Below are 14752 nucleotides of genomic sequence, written 5' to 3'. Positions count from 1 at the left end.
GTATGGAATGCTGATTTTTTTTATTACTGCCTTCCATACGCAGAGATGGAGCCATTCTACTGTCAGCCACACAAGATTCCATTCTCTGTTGGTGCAAACTATTTGTGTGTCACATCAGCACCTGGCACAACCAACACAGGTTCAGTTTCTGATGTATATCCACATACTACCCACATTCTTAAAAACCAGTTTAGCCAGTTCATGAAGAAAAAAACAGGAATTACTCTTAATTGCCATTTACGGCCTGCTTAATTTGTCTTATGAACAATACTACTGGCATTTGTCCTTAAGTTCAGTTGATACCATAAAGAATGAAACATTACATAATATAATTTGGTCAATATTTTTTCTTAACGAAAGTGCTCTCTTCTTTAAGACATGTGATACTCTAAAAATACACAGATGAAAGCTGAATATTGTTGTCTACAGATTCTGATAACTTGCTTCTGATTCACTTGAACTCATGCAGAAGTGGTAATTTTGACTGGCATGCACGCATGCATGCATGCACGCACGCACGCATGCATAAATGCTCCTACTCAGTGCAATATCAGGAACAACTCTGGATGCACAAGCTCACAGTGTGCCCAGAATTTCTTCCCAATTAGCAATAAATAGGGCATGCTCATAAGGAACTCCATAATTTATTGAAAAATACATCATTTTGGGGGGACAAGTATTTTAGAAGTGAGGGATCTCAACCTCCTAGTCCCCCTCCCCCCCCCCCCGCAAATATAGGCACTATATGCCCTGCAACTGTATGAAGTGTCTTTTCCCTAAATATATGGTGAATTATTCTCATAATCCTATACCATAAAATAAAATCCTCTTGACTAATCCTTTATGAGCTTACCCAGCTAACTACTAAAGAGGCAGCATAAAAGGATGTCAGCAACATAGCATTCCCAAACATCAAGATAAAACAGACTCCAAGTGATGCCTAAAAGGATATAAACAACAAGACATATAAATAATGAAACATTTTAATGCAGGTTTTAAGCTAACAATGATACTGACATAAAGAGTTTGAAACATTGTTTTTTAATGGAATGCTCTCATAAAGTAAAGGTGTTATCTTAAGATATCATTTTTTCATTAGCAAAGTACTGGTTTTCACCAATAATGTTGTTTTCTACAGGATTCTTCTAATAAGAAGGCCTCAAAATATGCAAAATATCAAGCAATGTTATTTCCACTGTATCTCATCAGAACTTATTCCTGATTTTTTATTCCCCACAGCACCACATTTATTTTTCATATTATATACTAACAAGTGAAAGTCAATGAAAATGAAAATTATTTACAGTTGGTTTCATGTGGCAGACTTGTTTAATTCTATGACACTTGTCAAAAAATCAACTTTTACTTCTTCCTTGTGAGCATAATCGCTTATACTTAAGTCATACCGACCACAGCCATATGGACAGTTGATGGAATTGAGGCTCAATAATTAAACCCATGAATATTTGCCCACCACACACACAGCCTGCTTAAGGGAATAAGGAGTTGTCCACTCATTACTTACAGAAGGGAGGGGCTGATAGATCATGTGAGCAGAACATATCTCTATGCACATAAGTTCACTGGTAAGTACATAATCATTAAAATCTAACAGAACTGAGAGCAAGTATGAAAGCAATGAAATGTTCAACGTTGGTCCACTTTTATTTTAAAAAGCAATCCTGAATCTATTACGAACATAATCAAAGGCATATACTATATACAATTTACAGAAATCAGCGCTACTTTTAAAGATTTAATGAGAGTAATTTATGAAAAAGGATTACCATATGTGCATAAAGTATCATCTGTAGTTTGCTTGAATCTATGAATCCAAAAATATATATACCAAAAACCGATGCCATCTGCAATTGAAGAGGACAAAGAAATGAATACATACCCGGCCTAGAATAGTATTAAGAAAATCAGCCATGATTCAAATAACTAAAAATCTAAATAAAGAAAACTTTAAAAAACCGTCTACTTCTCATATGACCATAATAAGTTTGGATCCTGACCACTGTGCTATAAATAATTTGAAGATCCATTGCCAATATGAAAGGTATCATTTCATAGCGTTTCATTTTACAGAGTAGAAAATGTATATTGCTGTAACAATATTTAACAACTCAGAATTGTGGCTAAATATGGGAAGTTGTTTTAACTATAGCATCAGGTGGGGAGCCATCTTGACCTGAGATAGAATAGAAAGATTTGAGTCCTACAGCACCTAAAAGATTAACAAGATTTTTAGGGAACAAGATTTTGGGAGTCAAAGCTCCCCTTATCAGATACCTAATTATAGCAATTATCTTTGTGAATAATACTTATATATACTACCAGTGATAGTTACTGTATTCCTTGTATCAAAAGAACATGCAAAGACTGACAACCTTTAAAGGGGAAGGATGTCTTAAACACTTTTCCTAGTCATGACGTCGGGTCAAGTTCAGGGCCTGGCTTTACAAACAAAAGACAGAAAGCTCAGGAGTTTGGCTTGATATGATACAAAGGGTTTGATTACTTAAATCATGGTGCCCAACCTTGTTGAGTCCGTGAGCACTTCCAGAATTCTGGAAAAATGGCTGCCATGGAGATGAGGGGCAGCACCAGTAACAAAATACTGGGAGATTCCAAGCCAAACATCCTTCTGTAAGAGAGAAATCTGCTTCCAAACAGGCACTTCCTGAAGATGCAACGCAATAGGTAACTTTTGAACATTTCTGAAGCACTTCTTACAACAAGGAGTTGAAGGAAATTTGGGATCACTTCTTTGCTTTGAGGAAGAGACAATGTTTAATTTCTGTTTCCAAACATGGGGATGGTTTTTTTTCTGTGCAGCCTTAGAGAGAGGCTTCTAAAACCAGACACATTTGAAAGTCTGTGTCCAAGCTGATATCATATGACTGTGATGCACATGTCTGGGATAAGCTCAGTGGTGTGCTAGTCAGTCAGCTGGTAAGAAGTAACAAAATTTATTTCTATACCTATTTATTTCTTTTCCATTCAAGATTCTTTAGATTTCATCCCCAAAACTTAAGCAACACATTAGCAATTGCTATGGCACCCCAGGGACATCACACTGGGGATCACTGGCTTAATACTAAAGAAATATTTATACTTTTCTGATCATGCAAATTAATTCCTTAAGTACTAATTATTATTTACTTGCAGGAGTTAGAAGGAAAAAGCTCTTAGAAAACTAACTTTTGGCCTGAATATTGCTGAAGGTACTTTTAATGAAGGCCTAGCAACATAGTCATCACACTCCAAGAAAACTGGAGCACTCAGGTTCAGATGATGGATTTTAGTTAATGGAAAAATATGAGAATGTGGAAGTTCTTCTGAGAGACAAGAATCATGAACTGACAGATCAAAATGTTTGGGGTAATTCCCCTTGGGAAACCAGTAATGCCATCCTAAGAACAGATACACCCTTCTAAGTCCATTGATGTCAATGAGATCTGTAGGGAGTAATGCTGCTTAAGATGGCATTACAATCTTATCTACACACTATGTTCTGTAAAGATTCCAAAAGATAATTCTGCTAATGTGACATCTCCTGGAACTGGAATTTCCATACATGGAGCCTTGTGTGGACAACAGTGACTTCTACAGAATCCTGGGGGAAAGTGTTCCATTTTACAGAATATAATTTTGAAATGTAAAAATATGACTGAATGAAAGAATGTAAATATTGCATTTGGAATTTTTGACTGAGATGCTGTACACACATAGGCAGTATCGTGAAGCACAAAAGTTATCAACATTTAAGTTTGAAGGCTGCAGGAAAATATCTCGAGTTTGTGTATTATGTGCTACCATTCTAAATGAATGAAAGGATACCTTGGCAAAATGAGAATAACTTGGAGAACAATTCATTTCTCATGAGGGCCTATGAAGCCCATCCTATGCCCCAGAATTGCTGAAAAGAAGCTGAAATATACAATGCAGAACATCACAAAAAGATCCTAGAACCATGAAGGAAGAGGACCTCTTAAAGACTTCTACATGGATTAGCATGGAACAGACCTCTGCACAGAAGAAAGGATTCTGCATGGAGCCAAAAAGGCATGAGAAGGCCTGGAAACTGAACATACAAGCAATCCTGGGAGGCAAGGAAGCCTGACAGGTAAGGAAAAACTCAAGGAGACCAGTCAAGTAACATCAGAAGAGACAGAGGGCAATATCTGGGGTACCACTACAGATGGTATGAGAACATGAATGTTTGTCCCCCTGAAAAAAAAAAGATTGGTTTGTTTAGATTAAAATGAAGATCATACTTTTTCCCCTATCCCCAGATAAGAAAAAAGAATAAAAGGTTAGCTGGATCTAGTCAAGCAGCTAAAGTACCTGGGCTGAAAATCGCATGCAGTAATCCTGAGCCTCTGCTGAAACCTCTAGCAATTATGCCTATCTAGATTTAATAGACCTAAAAGAATTTAGGCACCTTATCTTGAACTTAGAATGGATGTTTATGAGGATGTTTAGAGGGGCAATGCAAATCCAATTCAATTGTATTTCCATGTAACCATGCATTTTTATTCCTTTGCTACCATATAACTATTTGCTTTTCGGTTACTTCATTTGCAATGTATGTCTATCATTCCTCTTCATCCTGCCATTTAATCCTTAACCCTTTTTGTCAAATAAAGTGCTTAATTCATCTCAGTTAAAACAATGGAATCTGTCTCTTCTTTATTAGTCCAGAGTTTTCCTATTGAGGCAATATAAATACCTCACTTTCAGGTATGTTAGCATCATGTTTAGGATGCCATAATATAGAGAAGCTTTGGGGGTGGTACAAGCTTATGGCCTGCATACAAGAAAAAAGCTTGTAAGCAGCAAATATCACCTGAATATTTACCTTTGAAAATATGTTTTATTTGTCAAGATCATTCACTGACTAAAAATCAATGGGAGCTATCAGTATGGTGTTGGTGGAAAGTGTCATCAAATAGCAGCTGAGGTATAGCTGCTACTTGAGGTATGGTTGCTACAAAAGGTGTTCAGAGGTGGTTTACCTTTACCTGCCTGTGTGTAGTGACTCTGGACTTCCTTAGTAGTCTCCCATCCAAGTACTAACCAGGACTGACCCTGCTTAGCTTCTGAGAGTCAAGCTACAAGTGACTTTTTTCACGTGGAGAACACTTGATCGTTTTCGCAAGTTTTCCTGGGAACTGAAGTCCTAGTGTCCTTCTCCTCTCTGTTAGAATCGCTGCCTGAAGAGCTAGAGAAAGCCAGCGGCAGCAGCAGCTTTTGCAAATTGTTCCTCCAGTCACAAACCTGCTCTCAACGATCTTTGGGGGCGGGCAGCTGCAACTTTCTCCCTGAGCGTCCTGCTCGGCTTCACCGACATGTCAGCTTTCTCCAGAGCAGCTCCCCGGGAGCAAGACGCCCAGGGAGAAAGTTGCAGCTGCCTGCCCCCAAAGATCGTTGAGAGCAGGCTTGTGACTGGAGGAACAATTTGCAAAAGCTGTTGCTGCCACTGGCTTTCTCTGGCTCTTCAGGCAGCGATTCTAACAGTGAGGGGAAGGACACTTGGACTTCAGTTCCCAGGAAAACTTGCGAAAATGATCAAGTGTTCTCCACATGAAAAAAGTCACTTGTAGCTTGGCTGTGAGACTGTTACCTGGATTGGTCTCCCGGAGACAAATTAAACTTATTAGTGCTGGCTGACCGATCCTCGATCTTGGGTGGGAAGACGGGTATCAGAAGACGAGTATCAGAATGTGCTAAGCGGGGTTACACAATGAGACTCTTTCTTATCACAACTCACACCCGCAGCGGGGGAGGCAGTAAATTCAATCACCACCAGTCCTTGGTATTAGTATGACATTCCATTCATGCCTTCATCTCCCAGGTGAGACTCGGCCACACTGACTGGAATTCCCCTACTGCAGACCAGCCTGCATTAATCCAGGGGCCTTGTGATTTTTATATCACAGACAGCTATCAACCAGCTTTTAAATATGATGGAGGCCAGGGCCAACTGCTTACAAGATCTGATGAAATCAGACTAGCCTGGGTATCAGTTAGTACTCCCTCTGCTATTTCATATGCATGAACACACACACATATATAATTAAGGGTGTGAAAAATTTGTGTTTTACCTTATAAAGGCTTATTAAAACAATTCTATGAGCTCATTTTTACTATAACACAACTTGAAAATCATACATGAAAAAATAGGCACTACAGAAGGAACAAGAAAATAAATGGCATTGCCCATTACAGCATACCTCAACTGGGCCTGTTCCCATTGGTTTGGCCTGGCAACAGAATTCAAAACTGCATCTCACTCAGTGAATCCAAGAGACTCCACAGGGGATTTATTAATATAGAAATTAGTTACTGTGGAATCTTTGGTGCTTATGCATTTTGTATTAAGCTGTACACAAATTATTCAGAAAAACAATATAAGTAGATAACCATAATTGAAGTCATATTCATTAAAATGATCTTACTTGTGTCAGAAGAACAAACTGAGCAAACTGCCATGGAAGCATGAATAAAACATTAACAACAGATAGTGCAATCAGGCTTCTTCTAGTAAGTTTTGGAGTCCTTGGGGGAAAAAATAAAACAGCAGTTAAGTTCAACAAAACTAAGATTTTTAATATCAAGAGAAGCAGACAAAAGCAGGTTGCTTACCTGTAATAGTTAGTTCTTCAACTATTGTTCTTCATCTGTGCATTCATGGTGATGTGCTTTCAGCCTTCGTAAAGCTAGCATTTGGAAGTGTGTAAAGCCAGCTTTTAAATGCAATTTCCCCTCCCTGCAGTTTCACAGGGTCTTCCCGCAGTTTCACAGGGCCTTCTCACTCAGTTCCTTCCAAAATGTATGAATAAGATGCAGAAAGTTTAAAAGGCACCTGTTGTTGGCAAGGTCAGCAAGTTACATGAATGCACAGATGACCTCTCAATGAACAACAGCTACAGGTAAGCAACCTGTTTTTTCACTGATGGGTATAGATTAGCAAGCTCTCAACATCTTGTATCAGAATTCCAGTAGTGCCCATAAGCTCAAAATGGTTGGAAACCCCTGCACTAACAAATCAATGGTGCATTAGTACTACATTGACTTGAATAAAGAAAAACAGTTTCAAAGGAGACAAGTATTTCCTCAAATTATCTTTAGCTTTCTGTTTGTGCTCTAGTGCCACTCACAGGTTCAACAGCAGGCCTGTATTCAATGCTTAGAATCTGTATTCAGTGCTTAGAATCTTCAAACCATATATTCTACACAAAGTAATAGTACCATGGTCTCCACACAATAAGAGTATATATACCTGGTTTGGGCATTTTGTTTTGATTCTTCATATATAAATAGTCATAAGAACAAAAACTACCTGAGAATGTAGGTTAGCAAGAGCATCTGGACTACAAAGAATGGATATGAGAAGCTTTCACGAAGAGGAGGGGTCCACATCACACGAGTACTCTGGAAAGAAGAAGTTAATTCATTGAATAGTCCCTATTACTTTTAATTACCATCATTATGAGTTTTTAAAACAAATTACCTTCTTTTGCTAAAAGAAAGACTAACACTGTCAATAACTTACCTCCCCATGATTAAAGAAATAGCATGCCACTGTAAGTAGTCCTCCAAATCTGCTCCCACTGTGGAGAAAAAAATGCAACAGACATAATTTTCAGAGTTAGCAAAACAACCCAGATTTCACAGACTTTGAAGTTTGTTTTTAATTGTATAGACACTTTATGACTGACAAAAGAAGTGTGCTCAAACCATTTAAACCCCAGACAGTTAATTCTTAGCAACTCCTCCTTGGGTTCCAATGGAAATTTTAGCTGTCACTCCTCCCCCCACCCTCAGCTCTATATGACAAAATCAAGAGTGGTTCTCAAGCTTATATGTTTCTTCCTCACTTCTTCACCCCGTGTGCAGAATAATGTCTGACCCAGCAGATTATGCAGTTATTTGAATGCACAACTACCATTAACCTGATACTGAAAATGTAACCTTTCAGGGTAAGGAATATCCTGTATTCAAGCAACTAAAAGATCTACTACAGGTTGGTCACTACCTTCTCTATGTAGTGAAAGAAGCAGAAAGGAGGGGTAACATTCAAAGATCAGGGTAATCTCTTTCTTGAACAACTCATCAATTTATATTATGTGAAAGGCAGACTTGCCTTCCAAGTGAGAGTAAATAAAAAAATCACTCTTGTCTCAATTTCTTTAGTACACGTAACAAAACTCTTTGGATGTCTTATTTTCTTGATTTGTATAAAACTTGGAAGTTTCCTCCAATAACAAACCCAGTAGGGTTTAGATATAGTTCTCTGTGACATTAGTATCCGGCAAAGTAACAGAACTGAAATTTCAGAACATCTATAGGTACTATATACAATACAAAAACCTGTATCCTCAACTGATTTACAATAGTGAACTTTCAGAATATACAAACCAAAATTAACAAACATCTAAATGGCAATCTAAATATATTTTATACAAAAACAAAAGTCATGTATAGATTTTCTAATATTTTATGAGAAACATAACAGTATCACAAGGTAACTACTTGATATTTGAAAATCAGAACTAAGTAGCCTACTCCCATAACTTGACTTTAGTTACAAGAAAAAAGCAGTGACCCAAACAACTGCAACCACATCAGAGAATCTCTTCATTAACAGTAATCAACAGTTCAATTCACTATGCAACATACGATGACACAAGCCTTGACAAGGCTCTTATGTTTTTTTATTTATGGTATGATTTGCCTGGCAAGTACGATTGAGACAGCCAGTTCTTCATTCCTTCCTAGGAAATCTCAAAAGCTATTGGCTTTGATCCTGAGATCTGTGAAAGAACAGCAGGCTCTCCCTAAAAAGACACTTCACATCTTGATCTGGGATGTGATGTGGAACACTAGAGTTGAAAGGATGGATCTGTGGAAATCGGAGCAACTGTGGTATAGTACTTAGAGTATCCTATTACAATCTTGGAGACTCAGGCTCAAATCCACATGCTGCCATGGAAGTTTGCTGGGTGAGCTTAGACCAGTCACACAAATTCAGCCTAACTTAGGGGTATACAATCCATGTCCAGGATTTTGGGGTGGGGGGAGCTGGATTTAGCTGATCCAGCTAAATCTGGCTTTCCTGGATCAAATTAGAGAATCCCAGATCCGATCCAGGACTCTGGGAATAGCAACTTCAGCTGGCTGTTTTCCTAGCATCTGGGGAGAGGGAAGAAGATGAGGTAGTGGCCATTCTGTGCAGGAGCTCTCCTTGTCTGCCTAGCTTCTGTGAGTGACACTGGTTCAGTTAGGCTAAGTTGCAGCAATGTCCCTTGCTTCAGTTTGACTTGGGTGAAATTCTCTGTTTTGACATGATTCTCTGGTTTGTTGGTCCCCTTGTTTCATTTTGGTTCGGGGGTGTGTGTGTTCTATTCATTTGCTTCAGTTCAACGGTTTGGCTTTCTCTGGGTTAAGCTTGCATTTGGGAGTGTGCCTTTGGCCAGTGGCAGCCTTGCTCCTGTGAGTTTTTGCCTGAGAGCCAGCTTGGAAATGTTTCCTGTCTAGGAAACAATGGAGAGTGGCTGGGGGCATGTTGTTCAAGGGCCCACAGAATTGGATCCTGAATCCAATCTCCCTGAAACTTGGGAAGTCTTTAGAAGTCAGTGTCCGGGGTCTGAGGCGCAGCCCCCAGACTTGCCAAGAGAAGGGGATGGGAGACAGCCAGGAGACAGCCACCCCACTGCCTCAGCAGACACTCAGGGCCAGAACCTACCTACACAGGAGGGAGGGAAAGAAGCACCCAAGCCTCAGAGGATTAGAAGGAGCAGGTGGAGGCCAGCTAGTCCCACCCTCCAGTGGGATTCTAGGTGGCCAGGCAGGGAGAGTGGGGTCAAGCCAGAGGGGGCCAGAACAGAGGGAGAGGGCCAAGGAACTGGGGACAGCCAGCCAGCAGCTAACCAAACAGAAACCTTACCAGCCACGGAGGAGAGGCAGCCACAGCAGCTCAGAGCCATGCCCCAGCCTGCAGCCCAGCTGGAAGGCAATAGCCTGGTCCAGGGGATACCAGGAACAAAACAACCCCAGGTGAAGCTGCCTGAGACACTCTGTAGGAGAAGCTTGGCAGCCAGCCAAGGATACACAGCTGTGCCTGCCTCCAGCAGTCAGCCCAGCAGGAGAAGCTTGGCAGCCAGCCAAGGAGACACAGCTGTGCCGGTCCAGTGCTTCCAGGCGAGTAAACACAGGTGCAGCTGCCTGAGCCAGCCAGGGCCGTGGTTAGAGGGCAGGAGGAGGGTGTGGTTGACAGGTGGAGCAGGGAAAGGCTAAAAAGGAAGTCCACGCAGAGAGCAGGGTGGGTTGTGTAGGAGGAGTGGAGTAGGAGTTGTTGGAGGTTGGATGGAGAAAATGAGTGAGCAAGGAAAGGTGGCGGCAAAGGAGACAAAGGAGGAAGGTGGAAACAGGAGCAGGGCTAGGTTGAGTGGACTTGCTGGTGGCTTAAGAGGTGCATGGGTGATGTATACCTCCCCTCCTTCCATAAAGCGGGACCCTGCATGATCCCTAGTGGCGTCCTGGTGCCAAAGCCAGGTACCCCACCGCCCAACGCAGCAGCGCCCAGGAGAAAACCTGACATAAGTTCCCTGCAAAATTGGTGGCATTTGCTTGAAAAATGCCTCCCAGCCAGGATAGTTTTCCCCATAGGGAATAATGGCCGGATAAATCTGGGATTCTCTAATCTGTCCGAATTTTTCTCAGATTTCAGGATTCCCAGATTTTTTGAGGATCCTAAAACCCAGATTTTAATTTCCCAGATTTGAAGGGAAGGACACACCCTTAGTCTAACTTACCCACAGGATTGTTGTGAGGACAAAAGGAAGGAAAGAACAATGGAAGCAGCTTTGCGTCATCACTGGGAGAAAGGCAGGACACAGATGAATAATTAGACACCGTGCTACATTTTTAATTTACATCTGAATCAGATGTGAAAGCTGAATATGCTAAAGGAGTGTGAATCCAGATACGATAGAATCAATTAGAGTTGCTGATAGCCACCACAGGTCCCTAAAGATTTCCTGACCACCACCCCCACACATGCAAATGATAGTCAAAGAAACACACAGAAGATGTTGATTAAAACAGTTAATCTGCTGTGACTATTGCCCCACTGTCCTCCTGCCTACCTCCTAAGAGCTCCAAGATGACCAGAATTTTGTACCCACTTGTCTGCCCTACAGCCAATCATAATGTGGGTCCAAGATATTTGAAGCAGAGTATCAAGCTGCTTATAGCTAGAGTATTCCATCTGCGGTTAATCTAGATGTTACTATTCAGCAGTGGTGAAGTACTTTATCTGCATAGATTAACCAATTTAAATAAATATACTATTCTATGAAATGCAAAAGGAAAATTACATAATGAAGATTTCAATAGGGTTTAACAGCTGTACAGCCATCCCTACCAGAGGTTTATATTCATTGACTAAAACTCTCTTTTAAGCATTTATCTTTTCAAATTTTATACGTCTGGGGATTTAGAACCAACCTGGATCATGGTAAGCACAGTGTAGGGTCTTTGATTAAGAAACATGATTGTTCATCTGAAATAGCAAACGCTTTAATAAGCTTAGCTACAAGAACCAGCTACTAGTCAAACACTGCCATCTAGAGGATTAATGAAACAATAATTTACAAAATATGATTTCATTATTTTTAACAATCCATACTTCAACTTACATCAATATTTTTAAATCACAATGCATGCATTTAAATGTAATCATAAACAAATTATTGGCAACTAGGATGCTTTATACTTACTTTGAAATGGCCCTGAATCTTAGAATTTCAGTCTTCTAGACACTTACATCTCAGACCTTCCACCATTATATATATTTTAGAAAGAACCCCAAAAGGTTTTGGCATAAATGAAATAAAAGCTGTAGCTTTTGCTTAGCAGCATCCCTGTGATACTCATTCAGTGGCTCAGGAGCTGTGTGTGGCTTTGTGACATAACACCTGTGGTTCTTCCGGGCACTGTTTCTCCGTGTGGCACCTGCTCCATGTTTCAGGAAAGTGGACAAGGCTCTTGCTCAATAGGGCTTGTGGTTGGCAAGTGATTCACACCTTGAAACAGCTGCTGCCAGAGGAACTGATAAGCTATGAGCCTCCCTGAGGTGCAGACCTCCTACCAGCTATAAAAGTAAATGTTGCTCTTCTGACTGATTGTAATTGCAAATGTGGCTCTCCACAAGCCATGCAATGAGTACCTATTCTATAGTATTTTGTAGCATCAGAAGGTTAAAAGTATGGTAAAGACTGAGCAGATTAAACTACTTCTTCCTTCAGATATATGCCTCTACCAAAGATAATTCACTGAGATTTGTGCCACTGACTTAAATTGGATTTAATGTTATATTGGCCTGATTTGTTCAATCAGCCTTGCAGAACAGTTATTGGGACAGCTATTCAGAAAACTGGCTGCAGAATGAAACAATACAGTGGCTTGGATCCACTGGAGCATTTCTGAGGATAGAAGGACTTCTGCACATGAGGCACAACTTTCTCCACCCCACCATCCTGCTGCAGCTAAAAATGCCTACTGAAATTGCTGCTAAATAAGAGAGACCCCTAGAAACAGCACATCTGGGGACATTTGGGGCTGTAGAAGGAGAAGGCAAGAAAGTCATGCTCTACAGGCCAAAATCCTTTCACATATGACAATGCCATGACTTATCTAAGTCATTATGCTGAGTTGCATATATAGCTCCCCCATCTAAGTCATAGCAGAAGGGTTACAATTACAAGGGTAACAAGGGTTACAATCTGTAGCTGGAAAGCCAGCAAAGGAAGGTTTTGAGCCTTCTTCCACTTTTTGATACAAACTGACTTCCCTGCTTACTTTCTCTCCTGCAGGAGGAAAAGATACAGATATCTTCCCTGAAGGAAGAATGACTTCCAGAGATGGGAACTGCCGATGAAAATCATATCTCCAGTTCAGCTGGAGCTCACTTGCCATGATCTATATATCCTACTTCTTCCCTCCTCCTTTATTCTTTAGGAACACATGCAGACATGTAAGCACCATGCCTTCCTCTATAGTAAGTAAGTATTGGTTTTCCATTAGACTTTACATTACATTTCTTTCTTTCCTACTACATTTAAGTGGCATGTGACCTTTCATTTCTTAGCAATTCAGACTTCTATTTTACTGCAATACTGTGCCTTGGATTTATACACCAATGTTCAACTGCTTTGGTGTGCCCCAAACTACCAGTAAATAGCCACGCATTTGTGGAAATTTATAAGAGGAACTGACACATCAGCAATTGCCTAGAAAATTTGAGGGGGCAGCAGTAATAACAATTTTATATCAATTCAATTCAAATACCTTTAATGGCATACAGACTATTTTATAAGTATAATTGAATGTACAAGGGAAAACAACTAGGGTGAAGAGATTAGTAAAATACTCCTGCTTGACTCAGGTTTCATGCTCAAGTTAACAGAATGGGTCTCCATTATGGCTGCAGTTGATGTTCATTCATGAATATTTTCAGTAAATGTAACACTTTGGAGGATCCTGAACCCCACCCCACCCCTGCACTTTTTGTATCCCTTTTCATGTATTATTTGCTGCCTGATCAAAACTTGCTTCTGCCCATTTTTTTCCTGCACAAGGCTTATTCAGTAGTCCCAGCCAATTGGCAAACCAATGTAATGGCATTATGCTGCTACTACCATGAGGCATATCAAATTTCATTGTGTCATGACAGCACAGAGTCAGTTCAGAGGAAGGACAATGCTTCTTGCCCTCAATGTGAACGGAAATGATTGTGCCATAGTATCCAGATTTGGCTATATTACTAATGCCTTCACTCTGGATAAATGAGCACCCAACCCTGAAAGATCTGCAGGAGGGATACTTTTTTGTACTATCCTCACAACAACCTTAAGAGGTAGGTTAGGCTGAGAGTGAGCAGAACAAAGTCACCCAGTGAACTTTCACAGCAGAGTAGTGATTCAAACCTGGATCTCCCAGATCCTACTCTGAAACTCTAACCACTACACTACACTGGCTTTCTGTGGGGAGCTGCTATTGAACAGTAGCAAGCAGCCAGGACTAGGTGAGTCATGCAAGTCACCTGGTATCAAGTCATCCACTGGGTGCTGCTGAACATGACCCCAATGAGTCCTCCCTCAAACTCTCAAATAGCCCTAGAATGGGACCTGCTTCCTCCCTCTACCTTTTACTGACAGAATCCAAGCCTGGGATAATGGCTAAACTGTTATGGTTGCCTAGCAACAGCCACTAAGGGCATCTGGTTAAAGCTACAGGCACTCCTTTTTATCATTTGGGAGTTTTTTTACCTGATTGTATTTATTTACTTATTTAGATTTCAGATTTTTCTGCAAACCTGGGGCATTTTTCAGGTGTGCATGAAGATCTGTCTTGTTGGTTCATGGCTCCAGCCTCCAGATTTAAGCACCCTCATGGCTGGTTGCTCAGGAGACTCTACAATCAGGGCATACTGGGAGACTGCCAGAATGCGAGGGGGGCTAAAAAGCCCGTGTTTGCATGCTGAAGATTGGACACAATACTTTGCATCCTGGGCCACAAAGCACATTTGTCTTCTATCTTTTAATAAGGATTAATACATACAGGATGAGGGCTATACATTTAACTGATTTCTTTTAAGTTTCCACTGCACGTGCTTTTCAAGAGGACAACTGTTTTTCAGTTGACATTTTATAATTTAAACTGAAAAATGATCTGTTTC

General features: G+C 40.5%; 1 protein-coding gene across 2 annotated transcripts in view; it reads right to left on the bottom strand.

The window, feature by feature from the left end:
- The window catches only part of DPY19L1 (dpy-19 like C-mannosyltransferase 1), a 63912-nt gene that overhangs the window by 27735 nt on the left and 21425 nt on the right, over window positions 1–14752 (bottom strand). For both annotated transcript variants that reach the window (XM_054991539.1, XM_054991540.1), the window contains exons 8-12: window positions 7565–7622; window positions 7352–7443; window positions 6468–6567; window positions 1788–1865; window positions 854–940 (exon numbers count right to left, since the gene is read on the bottom strand). In XM_054991539.1, coding sequence (XP_054847514.1) covers window positions 854–940; window positions 1788–1865; window positions 6468–6567; window positions 7352–7443; window positions 7565–7622 — 415 coding nt within the window. The remainder of the gene's footprint in view (window positions 1–853; window positions 941–1787; window positions 1866–6467; window positions 6568–7351; window positions 7444–7564; window positions 7623–14752) is intronic.

Source organism: Eublepharis macularius, chromosome 11 (assembly GCF_028583425.1).
Source record: "Eublepharis macularius isolate TG4126 chromosome 11, MPM_Emac_v1.0, whole genome shotgun sequence".
Classification (NCBI taxonomy): Eukaryota; Metazoa; Chordata; class Lepidosauria; order Squamata; family Eublepharidae; genus Eublepharis; species Eublepharis macularius.
The sequence above is the reverse complement of the archived record's forward strand: the minus strand, read 5'-3'. Positions and strand labels throughout refer to the sequence as shown.